We start from the raw sequence: 19,133 nt of genomic DNA on the forward strand, positions 1-19,133 counted from the left end.
GGAGAGAAACCCCCTAAGCAAAAAGAGTCCTCCAGACAGCAGCCCAACCCCCACCATAAACTTCTAGCCTACAGTTCCCTCCTACTTCTCCCCAGCCTCAGAGGAAGGGCTGTCCTCTCCATTCCTGTCTGTAGCCCCTATGGTCCCCAGCTTCATCTTTCTCTCCTCTGGCCTTTCCCTCTCTCCCTCCCTCCCTCCTTCTTTCCCTCCCTCCCTGTCTCTCTCTCCTCAATGCTGAGGGGCAACCCCACCCCCTTCTGCCAGCCTCCAACTCACTTTATCCACACTGAAGACATCTCATTCTGGGATTCCATCCTTTTTCCCCTCCTCCCCAGACCCCAAACCCTCACTCTTTTCACTTTTTACAATTGCCACACTTGTCATAGTTTGGGAACAAACGAGAATGCAGTGAGGTCAGGGAAAGTCTTCCAAACGGGATTTTCTTTCACTCTAAGGTGGAGTCTTGTGCCAAGTGAAGTCAGACTCTGGGTCTGGAAAGGAAGTTCAGGGGTTGAGACCCACTTGGTGCTCTACACAGCGAATGGAGTTTGTTTTTGTTTTGTTTACTTTCTGTTGCTGTGATACAGATCAGGACCAAAAACAACTGGGGAGCCACAGGTTTCTTCCAATTACACGTCCTGATCACAGTCCATCCTTGAAGAGCGTCAAAGGCAGAACTCAACCAGGAGCAAAGGCAGCAACCACAGGAGAAATCGACTTACTGGCTTGCTTCCTCTGGCTTGGTCAGCTTTGTTTTATACAGCCCAGGTCACCTGCCTAGGGGTGACACTGCCCATAGTGGGCTCGGTCCTCCTACATCAATTAACAACTAAGAAAATGCCCAACTGACCAGACTATAGGCTGGTCTGCTCTAGAAAATTCCTCAACTGAGATTCCCTCTTCTGAGGTGTCTCTAGGTTTGTGTCAAGTCAAGGACTGAAACAAGCTTCTATGGCCACTGAGGGAAAGTGGATACACACTGTGCACATACATACCCTCAGACACATACACATAAAATACATCTTTAATGAAATAAAATTAAGCTCTGACTGGTTGTAGAAGGAGATATTAAATGGGAAATATGAGATGCCAGGCAACAGATATGGTATGGAGAAGTTTACTATACGCACATGCACGGGGTAGCGCCCCAGATAAAGAGAGAGACAGACACTGAGGGAGACAGAGAAACAAGAGAGATGTGGTAGGTTTGCCCTTCTTATAATCCCGGGCAGGGGCACACCTAGCGGCAAGCAGGTAATAATGTCATAGGTTGCTAGGCAGACTAGGGGCAGTATGCTAACACCACAAGCCCCTAGGAAGTAAGCGCTGAGCGATCTCTGTCCCACAGACAAAGCATCAATCCTGGCATTCTGTTCAGTTTTCACCAAGAACTTCAAAGCAACCAGGTTTTCCCCATAGCAGGGTATCAGCAGTGTCCTTTGTCAAATGCAGTCCAATGAATAGCCAGTCCTGTGTTCTCATCCACCAGCCACAGCCCAGGGTCTTCCCTGGTCTCCCCCACAGTTGTTCTCATTCAGTGGAACACTCTCTCAGTTCTCCAATGGCCCTGTATGTCTCAAGGTCCATCATCAAGGAGTGAGTCTTGGGACCAAGGCCTAGCACCTTAGGCCCAAGGGCAAAGGTCATGTGAACCAGAGAAAGGGATTTGTGGCCTCTCCTATAGACAGGATGAGGGAGCTTTTACCCAGAGAAGCTGGGCATAGTGGCTACACCTATTTACCTTTCAAACTTACACACACACACACACACACACACACACTGACTGTGAAGGAAGAAAGACACAAGTGAGAAGGTTGAGATGAGACATTCACTTCTCTGTTTCTTGTTGAGTTGCTTGAAAGTGGGTCCAGGGTCTTGCATGCACTGGGTAAATGCTCTACCACTGAGCTATAGCCCAGACCTTAAATTTTTGAGACAGGGTCTCACAGTGTAGCCCAGGCTATCCCGGAACTCTTGGTCCCCCTATCTTAGCCTCCTGAGTGCTGCCAGCTCTGCCATGACTCACCAGCTACGTTCTGCTGTTTCTAGTAGTCCTGCTCGGAGCGCCCCACCCCCCCCCCCAACCTCCTCCCACCATTCCCAGCATCCTCACTGGGAATCCAGCTGAAATGCCTATAGCAAGACTCTTTCCCATGTGATCAAAAGGACTCTACCCCATGAGGAAGAGACCAGCTTTGCCTATGCATCGATCCCACACTGAAGACAGAACCTGGCCTTGGGTCTTTTCACACTCTCGTCCCTATAGACAAGGCACTGTCTTCCTCCCTGCCCCTCCACCCCGCTCACTGCACACTGCTGCTCTCAAGACCCTTCCCCAGTTCACTTGGTTCTCTGTAGCCCTTGGTGCCTCCTTTTCCTAGGGAAGGCTAGGTCCAGGCCCCACTGCTCAGCAATCCCAGTCCAGGCAAAGGTGTCCCTGACAGCCCAGGGCCCTCTTTGAAGATGTGTCAGGAGCAGGTATCAGAAGATGTGTGAACTGACCCTGAAACCTTCAAAGAGCTCTCCACACTCAAGGCTCATTTATACATGTGTGCCCTTGACACTTGTGAGCCACTCAGGATAAGATGCAGCTATGTCACTGACTCCAGCCCCCCACCCCCACCCTATCCCCCACCCCCGCCGTCATCGCTTTAAAGCTGGGCCAATATTTCGGGTGTAATAATGGCTCCCACTCCACTCCTCTGGCCTTCCCAGAAGGTCCAGAGAGGGTAAAGAAGTCTGAATATTCTTCTGAATGAACATGCAGGCCCTTCACTGTAAGGCTTGGCCTCCTTCACTCTCCTCTGGGAACAGAGTATGGAAAAAGGCCTCACAGACAGCTTGGACTACCCCTGGGACAGCAGCTGAGTCCTTGCCCCAGGGGAATTCAGAGGACGCTGTCACTCCCACAGCCTCCTTTGCACTCTTGGCTCTGGGACTTGGAAAGGGTCTTGCTAAGCCTTCTTAAAGTCTGCATTTGAAGTGCTCTGTGGTCCACAGTCTATGATTTACATGCAGGCCAGTTGGCGGACGTACTGCGGGATATGAGAGGGGAAAATGCAGCAACCCAGATTTAACCACAGCAGAAAAGCACGCGGAGACCTTCCAGAGGCCTGTGGGAGGAAAGATTCCTTCTTCACACAGTTCTCTTGACTCTCTGTATAAGGATCACCATGGGGAGGGGACGGTAAATTACAGCAAATCCTACATGACACAGACTTTATTTTTCCAAGTTGTGGAAAATAATAAGGTTGCTTCTCCCTTCTAGTCACATTTTCTAGCCAAAGGTTCCGCTAATTTAAAACATTTGGTGGGAAAATAATATTGGGACGTTGTTCTTATGGGAGAAAAGCAGCTTGGTTGGAGTTAACCTCTAACATGCAGAGGATGTAAGCTTACCTCACAGCATGGGACAATGACAAACACGCTAATTACCATCTTATCTGAAGACACATCTACTGGGCATAGGAACAGGAACCATTATTTCACACACACAATGACTCACATATAAAATAATGGCAGCAAGCAACTGGAAGCAGGGGACGCTCTCATCTCCTACCTGAATGGCAGTGAACAAGAAAACAGACTCCCCCTTGCCCTGGCAGTCGTTAATTTATTAAACATAAAGAATTAGCAGGTATCAATGACAACCAATCACTGAATGACTCCTCAGATGTTGGTGCCTATACACTCACATATATAATGAGTCGGGGGGGGGGCAACGTAAATAAAGTCAGGATAAATGTTAGCATACTGCCCCAATCTGCCTAGCAACCTATGATATCATTACCTGCCTGCCATTAGGCATGCCCAGGAGTATATAAAAGGACAAACCCATCTCATCTCTTGCTTGTTTCTCTTCCTGTCTTGCTCTCTTCTTCCTGTCTTGCGCTCTGTCTCTCTCTCTGTCTCTCTCTGTCTCTTTCTCTCTCTCTCTCTCTCTCTCTCTCTCTCTTGCTCCTCCCACTTCCATACTCGCCCATGCTCATATAATAAACTTCTCCATATCATATCTGTTGCCTGGCATCTTATTTTTCATATTTTAATAGGAGGTAAAATAAAAAGTTAAATAAAATACAGCTAATGTCCTTGAGGGCTTAGAGCCTCTACAGATGTTGCATTAAGGAACTACGGCAGCCAAGCAGCCCACAGACCAGGGTACGGCTTCCTGAACATCTGGTGCAACTAGTCTACCATACAGTGATCTGGTCTGGCTAGGGCCAAAACACCTAACACCAGTTTTCAAATGAGTACATTGGGATAGCACGTGAAGTGCCCTCTCCCACTTCTTCCCCACAGACCCTCAGCTATCCCAAGCAGTCAAGTGGCAGTCACACGTCCCCAGGCTATAGGTCATCAGGAATTTCAGTTTCTAGGATGTCTCTAGCCAACTTTAGTAGAGTATTATTGGCAAAGAAGATGGCCCTACTCATGCAGGCAACATGATTTAGAAAAATGCTGGGTTCTTGCACCTATGTATGTCTAAACACAAACAAGCTCACCTCCATTCCGAAATAATGACCTAAATTCTAATAGAGTAGAAAAAGCCTTCACCATCCTAGAAAAATTAGCTAAGTCTGAGCCTTGGAGTTCATCTGGCTCCTGGCTCCTTTCAATGTGAGTCATTACTCCCAGGGCCTTGGAGCCTGAATGCTCAACAAATGTTAAAGGCAAAGGGAAGGAAGAGAGCGAACATCCCTTAAAGGACAATCTCATTTCTTCCCACTTCTGCAAAGGTCCTCACACGTCTCCTGCACCATTCTCTGATAAAGGCTGGAGATGCCTCTGTCTCTGTCTCTCTGTCACCCGCGCCTCCTCCATGTGACTTCTGTGTATGATGTTTTGGTGCCAACTGCTTCTACCGCCTCAGTCTCTCATAGATGCAAGACCCTGTGCTTGGAGACTCCTGGCCTATACCAACATAGCCATATCACCACATACTCCTCCTCCCTCCCATCTCAGCTTCAGCATCTTCCCCATCCCTGGATCACACAGGCAGCCTCAGCCACATGTGCTTCCTCCTACCAATGTCTACCCATCAGGACCACAATGAGTCTGTTCTGTGTATTCCAGCACCTAGTTCTAGTCATCAGAGTTGACAACCAGTGGGATTTACTAGAAAATTCAATAACTGGCTATTTGGGCTTTAAATTGTTGTCTGGACCTGTGCAGGTCAATTACAGTTAAGGTCCTTGTGACATGTCAAACGTGGCTGCAGGTCCCACTGTGGTACATGAGATGAGAAAGGCACTGAAAAATTCCCATTACCTAGTCATGTCAAAGCTGCCACAATGTCATTGTTTAACACATCACTCACACGCCTACAGTAGTGCTAGCATGAAAAAATACCTACTGAGTACCAGTCATAAAAAAGCCTATTAGTGTACAAAATCCAACCTCAGTAACAGCAAGCATTACTGGCTTATGTGTCTACTATACTACACTTTTCCTTCTTTAATTTAGAATGGTCCCTCCACAGTCTCACTCTCTGTATGCATGCACGCATGCGCGCACACACACACACACACACACACACACACACAGACACACAGAGAGGAAATTTACTATAAAACACATGACACTGGGAGATGTGACTCAGCTTGGCAAAATGCTTGCCTAGAACGATAAAGACTCTCAGTCCAACCCCCAGGGCCACATAAACCAGACATAGTGATGCACATAAATGATCCGGTACCTACGGAGACAAAGACGAGGAGGACTAGAAGTCCAGGGTCATTCTCACAGTGACTACACCGTGACTTGGAGGCCAGCTTAGACTACATAAGAGTCTATCTCAAAACAAAACAAAAACAATGCATGCTATGCCAGGATGGCCGCGGTGCACAGGAATGGTGTGTGATGGTCCGTGCATGTAGGTTAGTGTCAGCACTCTGAATATTGCCTAGGGCTCACAGCAGCACACTGGGAGACTACATGAAAGAGGACATGATACTCATGAAGACGGAACTCAGCCACAGTCTGGAGTGCAGACATTTCTTCTGTTGCAAATGCCACGTAGAATTCAGATAGTGCCTGCAACTGGGTGTGAAAACGCCGTGACCACCTCCCACACAGAACAGGCTTGACACCAGGCACACTTCCAGGTGGCAGGCAGTCCCTGCAGGTAGGGGCTGTTGCTTGGTACAATGGCATGCCTGTACCTACTGGCCTGTTCCCAGGACAAGGGAGAGATGGTATCTGGGAGTCAGACCCATTGGAGGGTTGGATTGTCCAGTAGTGAGCCTGTTGGCCTGTTGGCCTGTTGGCTGGGATTCGACTCCAGCCCCTATAGGACAAGACACGGGGTTGCCCCAGCCTAGCAGAAGAGCCATCTTGTTCCAGAGTCATCTCCAGCTGTTCTCCTGCAGTGTGACTGACTGTCCACCTGCTCTCCAGCCCACTTAGGTGCCCGCCCTGTGAGCCTGTTCCTCTTGTCTCACTGTGGTGCTCACCTTCTTAATGAACTCTGGGATGAGCTTCTGGTCTACCAGGTGTTCTAAGGAGGAGCAGTAATCCAGTTCCAAAATGTAGTCTTCATTGTGAAGCTCGGCCTTCTGAGACCTGAAGAGAGAAACCAGGAGTGAAATTCTAGCGTCTTCTTTTGTGAAAAGAATCACAAGATGCTTAACAAAAGCCCCCAAATCTTTCTTGAATGTAACTGACAAAACAGTGCTGCTGGAAAACAATTTAGGGTAAATAACAACACGCTCACATGAGTACACGTATGTATGTGTATGTATGTATGTATGTATGCATGTATGTATGTATGTATGTATGTGTGTGTGTAATCTCCAAGAAGGTTGGGTATGATCTCAGCACTTGGGAGGCTAGTGCAGGAGGATGGAGACTTTGCAGCCAATTGGGCTATCTTATAGAGAAAAAAGAAGGACAAGAAAGAAAGAAAGAAGGAAAAGAGAGGAAGGATAAAGGGAGGAGGAGGAAGAGAGGAAGAGAAGGGATCAGTTTATAGTTGGTCTCTATATCCATAGGATGATGGATACGGACAATATAGTGTATACAGTAAACAATACAACGATGTTTGGGTGGAAGGGGCTCTCAAGTAAAATTTTCCCATTGGTTTCTGTCTACTGGGAAAAGGGTTAGCGAGAGACACACACAGCCGATCATAGCAATGGCCTCTGGACAGAGACCTCTTGGGGACAGGGACTTGAGGCAGCAGTGTAAGGCTGATTAAAAGTGACTTTAGCTGTGACTCCGAAGTTTTCGTTTTTAATGAAGAAATCAGTATTCACACATCACCTGGAAAATTAAATTGTGAGGGCTCAATCCCTACCAAGGAGAAACTGGCAAATCTACCAAAATAAAAGATAAATCGAAGACAGTCTGGGATGGGCCTGTGAGGTGGCTCAGAGGAGAAAAGCATTTGCTGCCAAGCCTGATGGTCTAAGTGCAGTCCCTGAGGCCCACATGCAGGAGGAGGAGGCAGGATCCCACAAGTTATCTTCTGACTTCCACATATGTGTACAAGAGCAGGTGTGTGTGTGTGAGAGAGAGAGAGAGAGAGAAAGAGAGAGAGAAGGAATATTTGTATGTAATAAAAATTAAAAGACTACAAGGCAACAACAGGCAGAAATTCTGGGGAAGCAGAGTGTAACAAGGGGTAGTCAGTGGTACAGGCCTTGAGTTTTGGCATGACTATACAGGCTTGTCAGCATACCTGGCTCACCCCACACAATAACAGCAGCTGAGCTGGCTGCTCCCCCATACAGACCCACCCTGACCCCGCACACAACTGGAACATCGGGAGAGGCGTGAGCGAGTGGCCACCAGCGACAGAGACTCCACTCATACACAGTCATCTCTCGGTGGACTTCTGTGCGACAATAGCATGGACCTGGGGAGCCCTTGGAAGCTGCATCAGAAGTTGAAGGAGTTTTCCTCGGCCCTCCAGGCATGAAGCAACATGAGGTACAGGGAAGGATCAACACTTAAAGATCAACACCTACGATGCTGCGTATCTTAGTGGCTGGCCACAGGGCTCCTACCATATGCCCAGATGCTCTGTACCAGCTGCGGCGTGAGTGGCTCTCCTGGACATGGTGAGGCTGCTCTACCAAAGAAGCCTGGCCATAAAATCCCTAAAGTGTATATACACACACACACACACACACACACACACACACACACACACTCACACACACTATCACATACCACACATACATTACCATATACACACAACACAAACACACACTCACATATACACACACACCATCACATATCGCAATGCACTCATATACGTAGGACACAAACATACGTACATACACACTTATACCATCACAGACCACACTGTACACACACACACACGCAACACAAACAGTACATGTAAATGCATACTTGTTATGATAGTTTAAAAATGAATCTCCAAGGTTTCCATGCACTGCAGAAAGCAATTTATGCTTTCATTAACCATCTGGGTATGATTTACATAAAATTTCAAAGAGAAAAATTAAAGAGTATTTGGTGTCCCCAGGTGTGAGACTGTGGTTCATTAAGCAAACATCAACAGTTATTTTTATTTTAGTGTTTCCTCTAACATATCCTTTCTGAGGTAGCACGGTGTTTGAAACGTCAAAGACTAAGCTGGCTTCAAACTTGTCCATCTGGAATAAACTAATTCTAGCAGAATAAACTGGCTCGGAACCCAGCCATCTTGTTTCAAGACTTGGTCAGAGATTTAGTCATATTCTTATTCCTTTCCCCTAGAAAAACTATGACAGAAAATTCCAAACCTTTGAAAGAGACTTAGTCAAGACACACTGTGACATTATGTGACATCTCAAATAGCAGGCTAAGCTGGGGGAAGAGACCTCTAAGACATGTTAAGTCCTTAAAGAGCTTGTCAGACAGGCGTGAAGATGGCACTGAGCTCAGTCCCAAAACCCTTGTACAAGCCCAGGCCTGGCAGAGTTTATAACCCCAGCGCCGGGGAGGCAGAGACGGCTGAATCCCTGGGAGTCCTGGCCGGCCATCCTGTCTAAACTAATCGCTGGACCCCAGGTCACAGTGAGAGACCTACCCCAAAAGCAAGGTAAACAGTTCTTTGAATAACACCCGGTGCTCATCTCATGTTACACATGTGCGTGTGTATTGCTCATGCACACACGTACACACACACCCCAGTTGTTGCTCACATGGCGGCTAATGGCAGATGCTCATGGTATTTATATATGGCCACTAAGATTATAATCCCATCTCATTCCATTATTGACAGGGTGTCAAAGCAGGAGCTTAAGCAGCTAACCACGTCACGTCCAAGAGCAGAGAGAAAAACATGCAGACAGGTCTACTCGCGCACTTGCTCCCAGCTAGCTTTCTCCTCTCTTATGGTGTTCAGGAGCACCCGCCTGAGGACTCGTCCCACCCACCAAGCCTTCAACAGTTAACACTCCAGAACCCTGATCTAAGTAATTGCTCAACTGAGGATCTCTTCCCGGGAGATTTTAAGTTGGACGGTTAAAACTACCAACACAGCAGAAACAGCACAGAACTCTAGACAGTGAATGCATGCTGCTGTCAGCCGCTTATGAGTGCCATAACTTATCACCAAATGCAAAACCATTTCACTCCCTGAGGAGGAAGACGTGGGAGTATTCTGCTCAACCTAGTATGGCAGCCTCGATGATAACAAGTATGCTGTGTCCCTGGGAACCACCCTGAGATAAAGAAGTGGACCTCTCTTAACAGGAGCCGCCAGGAGCCAGCATCTGGCTTCCTCCTGGATCCCAGTGTAACGGGAACAGGCATTCAGCACAGCCAGCTTCTAAGCAAGAAGCAGTGACCACAGTCTCCTGGTGCATGGTCACCTGACCCAGTAGGTGAGGAAAAGGCAGGTGCTTCCCATGCCCTCCCCTAGCCTGGAGCCGAGATGATGTTACTTCTGGAATGAACAGAGAGACACGGATTTAAGCAAGAGGAAAGCAGAAGGTCACAACGTGATCCTTGTGGGGACATGGGACTGACCTGCAGACAAAACCTCCCGCGTTGTCTTCTTTGAAAACTAACACCACATACACCAAAGCCTGGAGAATATGTGGACCCACCATGACACGCCTTTACTATCCTCCGGCGCGGACTTCACAAATGGTCTGGTAGCTCAGTAGGTAGGACAGTGGTAAGCAGCTGTCTATTAGAGAGCCTGTGGCGACAGGCTAAAACAGACCTTCCAGGACACAGAGAAAATATCCTTTAGTCGGAAGCACAGAGGAAGTAACTGAAGAGCAATGAACACAGAAGTGACCTGGCTTGATCATTTTGAAAGGATCCTCCCCTTCCAGCTTCAGGGGCAGCTGGGAGGCTGCCTCAGTGGTCCAAGTCAACCAATGCTAGCCTTCCAGGTGCTCTGGCAATGGTGAGAAGTAATGGCTCTGGCTGTTTTCAAGGTAGTACCTTCACAATACCCAAGAGACAGAGTGTAGGCTGCAAAAGGAGGAAAGTAGATGAGGCGACGACTCCAAGGATTCCTGCCCTCGGAGTTAGAGAAATGAATGACATCGCCACATTCAAGTCTGAAGCTGGGGCTGTAACTCAGTCCGTAGACTGCTTGCCTGGCACCTGAGAGGCCCTGGGTTTAGTCCTCAGTGCTGCATGAACCACACATGGGGGGTGCACACCTGTAATCCCAGCTCTCAGAAGGTGGAGGTGGGAAACCAGATGTTCAAGGCCATACACGACTATATCACAAGTTCAAGGTCAGCTGGCCTACACAAGACTCTGTCTCAGGAAGGAAGGAAGGAAGGAAGGAAGGAAGGGAGGGAAGGGGGAAGGAGGAAGAAGGAAGGAAGGAAGGAAGGAAGGAAGGAAGGAAGGAAGGAAACGCATACTCTCCAAGTCAGGTGCCTGGAGATGTAGTTTGAAGGCCATCAGCATCCAGAAGGCATTTAATGCCTGAGACCAGCTGAGATCTTCACGGACTCTCAAGACTCTCCACTGTAAGAAGGGCAGAGAAGCAAGGAAGGGAGTACAGTAAATCTACATAGAGTGACCGGAGGAGAATGAATGTCAATTAAGGAATCTTGTCACACAGGATGGTAGAAGCTACCCTGCCAATTGCTTGCATGAACAAACCTATCACCCTCTCTCTAATTCCCATAATTATTCTGATATCCCAATCCAAGGAAACGGGTCTGAAGGTCTTCAAGGTGTGCCTTTAACATCCCGAGTTTTCTGGGAAGTTGGCACACTGGCAAGTTACTATGCCAGGCTGGCCCAAGCCACCTGGAGCCCTTTAGGGAGGAATATGCTCTGGATTGTCTCCTAGAAGCAACCATGGGGAAACGTAAGGGATCTATCTGGTCTGTCACGGCATGGGCCTCTCCTGTGTTTGCGGCAGCAGAGGGAGCTTCCAGGCCTTCTAACTTCAGACACTCCAAAGGAGTCTGACATCTTGGGAATTACACGCTTCCAAGAAAACCCCGTTACCACAAGTTGCGTTGAATGCTGGAAGTGACTGCAGGTAGAATAGAGAAGCCCTGAGTTCCTCCTACAGTGTAGGAGTAACTCGTGAGGCGAGCCCATTGGGGTCTTTGCGGCAGAGCTAACTTAAAGCAACTTTTAAAATCTTTACAAGTTATCAATTAGTCCTTTAAGTAATAAACACTTGAGAGAGCTAGGATCCATGTGACTTTTAAGTAATAAACATGTAACACAAGTCTCACTTCAGCATCTAAAGCTTAGAAGCCATGACCTAAGTCGTTCCAAAGGTGAGTGTAAATGATTCCTTTTTCCTAAGCCAGGAGGCAGAGCTTAAACTTTAGTCATAAAAAGGAGAGGGAGGGAGGGAGGGAGGGAGGAAGGGGAGACAGAGAGGGAAGGAGGGGGGAGAGAGAGGGAAGGAGAGAGGGAGAGGAAAGGAGAGGAGAGGGGAGGGGAGAGAGAGAGTGAGTGAGTGAGAGAGAGAGAGAGAGAGAGAGAGATTGAGATTGAGAAACTAAGCTATGTTTGCTCTATTTAGAAATAATCCTAAGAAGCAGAGACAAGAATCAACTTAGATCAGGGCACTCTGCAGCCAGATAAAAAGTTATTAAATGTCAGTTGTCAAAAAACAAATTCTTTAACTCTGGGAAACAGGAAGAGAGGTTAAGACTCGCCCATCCCAGCAAAGCCTTTTTTTTGTTTTCCCTCCTCCAAAACACCACCAGGTTAAATTAGGATGACCAGAATAGCTATTTTTGTTTTAAAGGAATCATAGAGAAAGAAATGAACTAGCTATAGATCTGTGTGCTGGCCGGCCTTTTGTCAACTCGACGCAAGCTAGAATCATCTGAAAGGAGGGAACCTCAACTGAAAAAACTGCCTCCATCAGAGTGGCCCATAGGCAGCTCTGTGGGGTATTTTCTTGATTAATGATTGATGTGGAGGGACCAGCCTACTGCAGGCAATGCCACCCCTGGGCACGTGGGCCTAGATTTGATAAGTAGCAGGCTGCGTAAATAATAGAGAGCAAGCCACATGTGTTTGGTCAAAAAGTGCCCACAAGAAATGTATAGTCTAAGGAGTGGAGAGATGACTCAGCAGTTAAGATGATTCCCTGCTCCTGCAGAAAACCTCTGGTTCAGTTTCCAGAACCCAACTGCCAGCTCACAACTGCCAGTAACTCTAGCTCCAAGGGATCGTCAGACACCTCTGGTCTCTGCAGGCATCTGCACTCAGTGCACCAACAGGCACAGGCAGGCACATGCGTGAACACACACACACACATACACACACACACACACACACACACACACACACATACATATTTCTGAAAAAAATATGTTCGAACAGAAGTGTGTGAGACTTATTTCTGTGAGACTTATTTCTACTATCTAGAATCAGGAAGTATTTCTTTTTGTTTCTCTTGTTGATTTGTTTTGGTTTTTGAGACAGGGTTTCTCGGTGTAGCCTTGGCTGTTCTGGACTTGCTTTGACGACCAGGTTGGCCTCAAACTCACAGCAATCTATCTGCCTCTGACTCTTGAGTGCTGGGATTACAGGCATGCACCACCACACCGGGCTCAGGAAATATTACTTGAATCATGAAGCAGTGAGCGGAGTCTTTGAAGCTGTTTGGAAATTAGTCACAATGGAAATTACTGAAGTTCTGGCCAGGAAACCAGCAGATGGGAGCAAGATGGAAATCGAGGTCAGTTTGACAAGCTCCACGAACATGAAGGCGCTGGTTACTCTGCTGGGTCAGTAATCAGAACCTAGCAGGTGCACGGCCTCACTCACTGTTAGGATGGGCCTGAGGGAAGGCTGTCTCTTTGGTGGCTAAAGCAATGGAGTACGGAACAAGTGGAACTTGCCTTTATCCTGACAGGAAGGTCAAGATGGCATCAGAAGATTAAGCCGGTGGCATAGTGTGTGATGTCGGAAGAACAATAAGATTTTCAAGGAGAGAGTGGTTAGTGAGAAAGATTTTAGGCACTTCCTGACCCTGTCTCTGGAGAGTTGTGGGAGGAGAATAAACCATGGCTTTTCTAAGATGCTTCCAGAATAACAGAAGCAAAGGATTTTCTATAATTTGTATAATCCATCTTTGTGAAGTGTAAAAAACTACAACAATGAAATGAGAGTGATGGACTCAAAGTTTTCCCTAACACTGAAGGTTGAAAATGCTTGAGAGGGGAAAAAAATGGCAAAAAGGAGAATTCTTGGTGATCTTTACTGAATGCAGCTGCAGACCATCAGGGGACTTCAGGAGGAAGGGGGAGGAGACTGAGCCTGCTACGCCACTGCCCCTTCTGATTTCCCCCACCTTGGTCACCAACAGATTTCTGTCCAAAAGGGCCAGGTATCTATAGGAACATTCTATAAATGATAGCACTGTCACCACTGTGTGCTACCAAGTGGCTGCCTGTTACAGGGGAACACCAGCATTCTGCACCATTACTTACAGTAGAGAAACTCCTGTCTCAGAGTTTACAGCTAGGGCTGGCTCTCTGCTAGGTAAACCACCTGACAGCTAATCAAGGCCTTCGCTGTTTGCTTTGAAAGGCCAAAACATAAATGAACATTCTTTCTCTCAGGCTCTGGGCTACAGGAAGAAGGGGAACAGCTGTAGGAAGGGCCCTGCTCTCAGAGACTCCCGCAGACTCTCACAGAAGACACACCAATAAAACAGGAAGAACTAATATTTATAATAATGCATAATTAATAGCATCTTATCAGTGACAGAACACCGAGTAAAGTCAAATCCTCCTGACATTTGCTGGTTCAGAAAAAGTCCCACATCTGCACGCAGAAACAGCAAGGGTTGCTACCCATGTGTGCTCCTCACGAGTTTCCTGGGCCACAGACAGCTGAGTGACAGGAAGTCTTGGTCTGTACATTAATTACAGGTTTCACGTTCAAGTCTGCTGCTACTTCTGCTTTTCTAGTTCTTTCTACACGCCGCACCTGCCTGAAATGGGACAGAGGACTGCAATGCTCTACATCTGCATCATCTCGTGATGTCACTACAGAAATATGTCCAGTGCAACTGAGAGCGAAGATTTAGTTTTAAGGTCATTACCTCCAAGACAGGAGAGATGGCTCCAATGAATGTTAAGAGCACTCGCTAGTTTTGACAGTACCAGGGTTCTGAGTTCCCAACAACTGATTGGTAGCTCCCAGCCTCTCCATAACTCCAGTTCCAGGGGACCCCAACCTCTTTTAGCCTCCAGAGGCCCCACACATACATGCAGTGTATACACATGCATTCGGTGTACACACATGCATGCAGGCAAGACACTCATACACATAAAATAAGGGTAAGTTTTTTTAAAAAATTAAATACAACCAACTTTGATTCTAATGTGTGTTTATGGTAGGAAGGCCCAGCCAAGCTCTGTTCTTACCAGCAGCTCATCTGGAATCTACAAAAATGCAGATTGTGATTCTCCATGGCGGAGTGGGGGGGGGGGGGAGGCTGCCGGGGGTGAGAACCTGGGATCTCAGGAGGTGCTGATTCTGCTGGTCCATGGACCATATCCTGAACAGCAAGCCTCTTCCTCAGGAACCATGGGTCTGACCCCGAGGCTTCCTTTGGCCTCACTGCCTCTACACTCTTTAAACCACACCTCCCTTTAAGGATCAGCTTGTATGACCACACTGATGTCTCACATATGTGCCACAAAGCATACAAACAAGCCGTTAGAACGCTGAGAGGATGAGAAAAAGTGTAAAGTATCCTTGGATGGCCACGGGAAGCCTGTATTGTTAAGAGCCGGCACCTCAAGCCAGAAATGAGGCTCCTTGTTAAATATAATAGAAGGTCATGTGTGTTTTGGAAAAGTCTTTTTGGTAATTTTAAGTTTCTTCAAGTCAGATCTCAATAGATCCGGTACTTCAGTCTCACTCTGTGCCCAAAAAGCTCTTGCAAACATTAAGAGCTCAGATAGCCACTTCTGTGTGTGACTTTAATGTCTCTCGTGTGTGTGGTGTGTGTGTGTGTGTGTGTGTGTGTGTGTGTGTGTGTGTGTGTGTGAATGTACACATATGGGCATATGTATGATTATATATATACATATATATGGAGATTATATAACATATAGAAATATGTATAATTAAATCTACATTCTGTGCATAAGCAAAAACATGAAGGAGCTGGACAGATTGCGCAGTGGTTTAGAGTGCGTCCGCTCTTGCAGAGGATCCCTGTTCTTTTCCCATCATCCACCAGGTGGTTCACAACTGCCTGTAATTCCAGCTCCAGAGACTCCAACACCTTTACCCAATATGCATCCCTATGCACCCATGCACAAATATACATACATATACACACAATTAAACTTGCTATTAATTATGAATTTTAATAGTACATCTTTTTTGAGACAGGGTTTCTCTGTGTAGCCTTGGCTGTCCTAGACTCGCTTTGTAGAACAGGATGGCCTCGAACTCACAGAGGTCCACCTGCCTCTGCCATCCTGCGTGCTGGGATTACAAGCATGTACTACTACTCCTGGCTGTAAATCTTTTTTAAAAAAGAGAAATGAGGTATTTGTCTTCTATCCCCCACCTTCCATAACAGACTACTTTAGTTAAAATATAAATAATTCACAAATCAACTTTTTTGAGATCTTAGCTGAAAGTATTCCTCTGAACCTCGCCATTTCCAGAGGCCCTTCCTGCTCCGTACTGGATGAGCAGGAAGCCTCTGACACTCAACCAAGCCAAGGCACCTTCGACCGAAACATTACTCAACATCAGTGACATCTTACTTCATTTATCTCCTAAATTCCGACTGAAAGTGACTATAACAAGTAGTCTCTGTTCTCGCTTGTGTTGGGCGTTGTCTCTTCCACACATCACTACTGCTGACCCAGCAGAGCACACACGCCTCTCAAAATGACTTCAAAGCTCTAAGCAAGCTACTTCTAACAATAACATTGAAGCCTGTGTTCCTGGAAATATAAGATGAAAGTTATTCTCAAATTAGCATGTTAAAGTAATTGCAGTTTCAACAGGTTTTACTGTGAACTGCAGAAAAATAATTCAGGCGTCCTACAAAAAGGTAAATGTACTAAAGTGACCACCATACTGAAGAACAGTTCTTACTCCCATACATGCTCCAAGGTTATTGTTATCGTTTGTATGGTACAGGGATGTGGATGTAGGTCAGTGGTAGAGCATGTGTTTAACAAGTGTGAGGCCCCGGGCCTGATACCCAGAAAGGAAAAAAGATAATGCAAACCCAATAAACCAAGCAAAGATACAGCAAGAAATCAAGAAATCATAGAGCTAGAGAGATGACTCAGGGTTATGAGCACTTGCTGCTCTTTCAGAGGCCGTAAGTTCAGTTCCCAGCGCCATGTTAGGGAGCTTACAGCCACCTGGAACTTCAGCTCCAGGGAATCTGATGTCCTGTTCTGGCCCCCACAGTCACCTGCATGCACATACATATATCCATACATAGACACACACACACACACACACACACACACACACACACACACACACACACAAATAAATCTCTTTTAAAAGTCGGGAACAAATTGAGGAATATATGGAAAGTCTAATTATAATAAACATGCCATTCATTTGGTAGTAAAATTAGGTCAGCATAGTAAATGCTTTTGGCAAAGTTGGCTTCCAAGAAAAGAGTAAGGATAGATACCTGCCTCACACATTAGCTCTAATTGAGGCATTTTTGACGGCTACAAGTATAGGATGGGAAAGAGTTACCACTAGCATGTAGGTGCCAAGAATGCCCAGTGAAGCACAGGGCAGTGCCACTCAGTGATCTGACTCAGAACGTCCAACATGAAGGCTGAAACACTCTGCCCTAACACTCTGCCCCCAGTCCTACTGCTAGCCCTAATGCCTACAAGAGCAACAGTTGAAAAGGTAGACAGAGCCAGTGAGAGTCTTTGTTCCTCCACTTATGACAACCTGGGCAAGTTACAATGCTGAGCTCACGTTCTTCACCTCGGCTTCAAGAATAAAGTCAATGTGTATCGTGATGCAATGTGCAAGGACCCAAGGACCCCACAGTAAGTAACCCACAGTGGTGATTAGTGCCAAAGATGGTTAAGCTATGCCAAGAAGCAACACACGAACATGTTGAATTTCTTTAGTAGGCAAATAGGTTTTTCTTTTCTAGTAATGTCTAGGTTAGTGGGCACAGCAACTTTAGGGACTTAAGCATCATGGATTTAAGAATGAACAAGCCAGTCCAATATGGTGGCAAACTCATTTAATCCCAGCTCTTGGGAGGCAAAAGGGGGTGGATCTCTGTGAGTTCCAGGCCACTCTGGTCTACAAAGTGAGTTCCATGACAGCCAGGGCTAGACAGAAAGAAACCCTGTCTCAAAAAAAATTCTTCTTCTTCTTCTTCTTCTTCTTCTTCTTCTTCTTCTTCTTCTTCTTCTTCTTCTTCTTCTTCTTCTTCTTCTTCTTCTTCTTCTTCTTCTTCTTCTTCTTCATCATCATGCCAAGGACATAGGTTTATACTAAACCTTCCTCTGTAGAGATGATCTCGCCTCCTTTTCTCTCTCTCTCAAAAAAAAAAATAATAAAATAAAATAAAAATAAAAGCTACTACTTCACAAGACACAGATTGCCCATTACCCGGACATTTTCATTTCGAGAGAGGAGAGAGAACACAAGGTGCTCATGGCCCCAGTACTGTCTCCTGCAGAAAGTGACCAGACCCTGTCAGCCAGAAGAATGAAGACCCTCAGAACTCCAAACAGTCTGTGTCAGTCACTGTGTGTGCATACTGGTCTGGGGGTGAGTGTGGCCTCCTCTCTCACAGTCCCTCCACAGAGACAAATGATGCTGGAAACCTGGGAGGGCTCCTGCGATTCTCTGGGAAACTCCCACAAGCCCCCGGGCCTGTGAGGCCGAAGGGAGAGAGTGTGTTCATATACTGGGAGTCTTAGGTACTCTCCCTGCAAGACCTCCACCCACGCCACCTCAGTAAAGAAGTCATTAAAAAGTCCTGCTTCGCTTTTCCTGAATATAAAGTGGGAAGTTGGTAATAAGGGAAAATAGTAGTGTCTTTTGCTACAAATGGCATAAGCATGAAATCTCAGCTGAAAGGATAGCAGTGTCTTCAATAGTACAACAAAAGCAGCCATCATGAGGACATATTGAGAATTAACTATGACACTTAATACATACAGGGGTGCAGCAAAGGACTCTCAGCCCCTCGGAAACAGACGCTGTACAAATACGAGTTTCTAATTTGGATTTTAAAGCCTTTGTAGCCAAGTTAAGCTCCAGCTCACGGTAGATGAACAGGAAGCAAATGGCATGATGAACCTCACTGGGTCCTGTTACAGCACCCATGCCTATGCAACCGTGGTCCTGTCTTCCAACCATTTAAAGCATTATACAGAAAACGCCTGCACAGATTAGAAGGACACTCATCACAAGATGTACAGAGCATGGAAATCACTAATAGTGGCCTCGTGTGCACCTGAACGTTATTTCTCACCTGCTTCTCATTGTATTCTTATTGGAAATGCACACTTTAACTAGAACTAGTGTTTTCCAGGTCCTACTGCTGGCAACGCCGGGCACATTAGCAAAGAGGAGGAAAGATGAAGGGAAAAAAAAAAAACTACGTTAGAAAGACTTCAAGTAAGACCGTCTGAATTCTTAAATTTAGTACAGATGTGACATGTAAGTCCAAAACACTTAAATAAAAT

General features: G+C 46.4%; 1 protein-coding gene across 1 annotated transcript in view; it reads right to left on the reverse strand.

The window, feature by feature from the left end:
• Nucleotides 1–19,133, reverse strand: part of Rftn1 (raftlin, lipid raft linker 1) — a 197,230-nt gene that overhangs the window by 88,593 nt on the left and 89,504 nt on the right. Inside the window, exon 4 of the mRNA XM_051153046.1 lies at nt 6,453–6,561. Coding sequence (XP_051009003.1) covers nt 6,453–6,561 — 109 coding nt within the window. The remainder of the gene's footprint in view (nt 1–6,452; nt 6,562–19,133) is intronic.

Source organism: Acomys russatus, chromosome 11 (genome assembly GCF_903995435.1).
Source record: "Acomys russatus chromosome 11, mAcoRus1.1, whole genome shotgun sequence".
Lineage (NCBI taxonomy): Eukaryota > Metazoa > Chordata > Mammalia > Rodentia > Muridae > Acomys > Acomys russatus.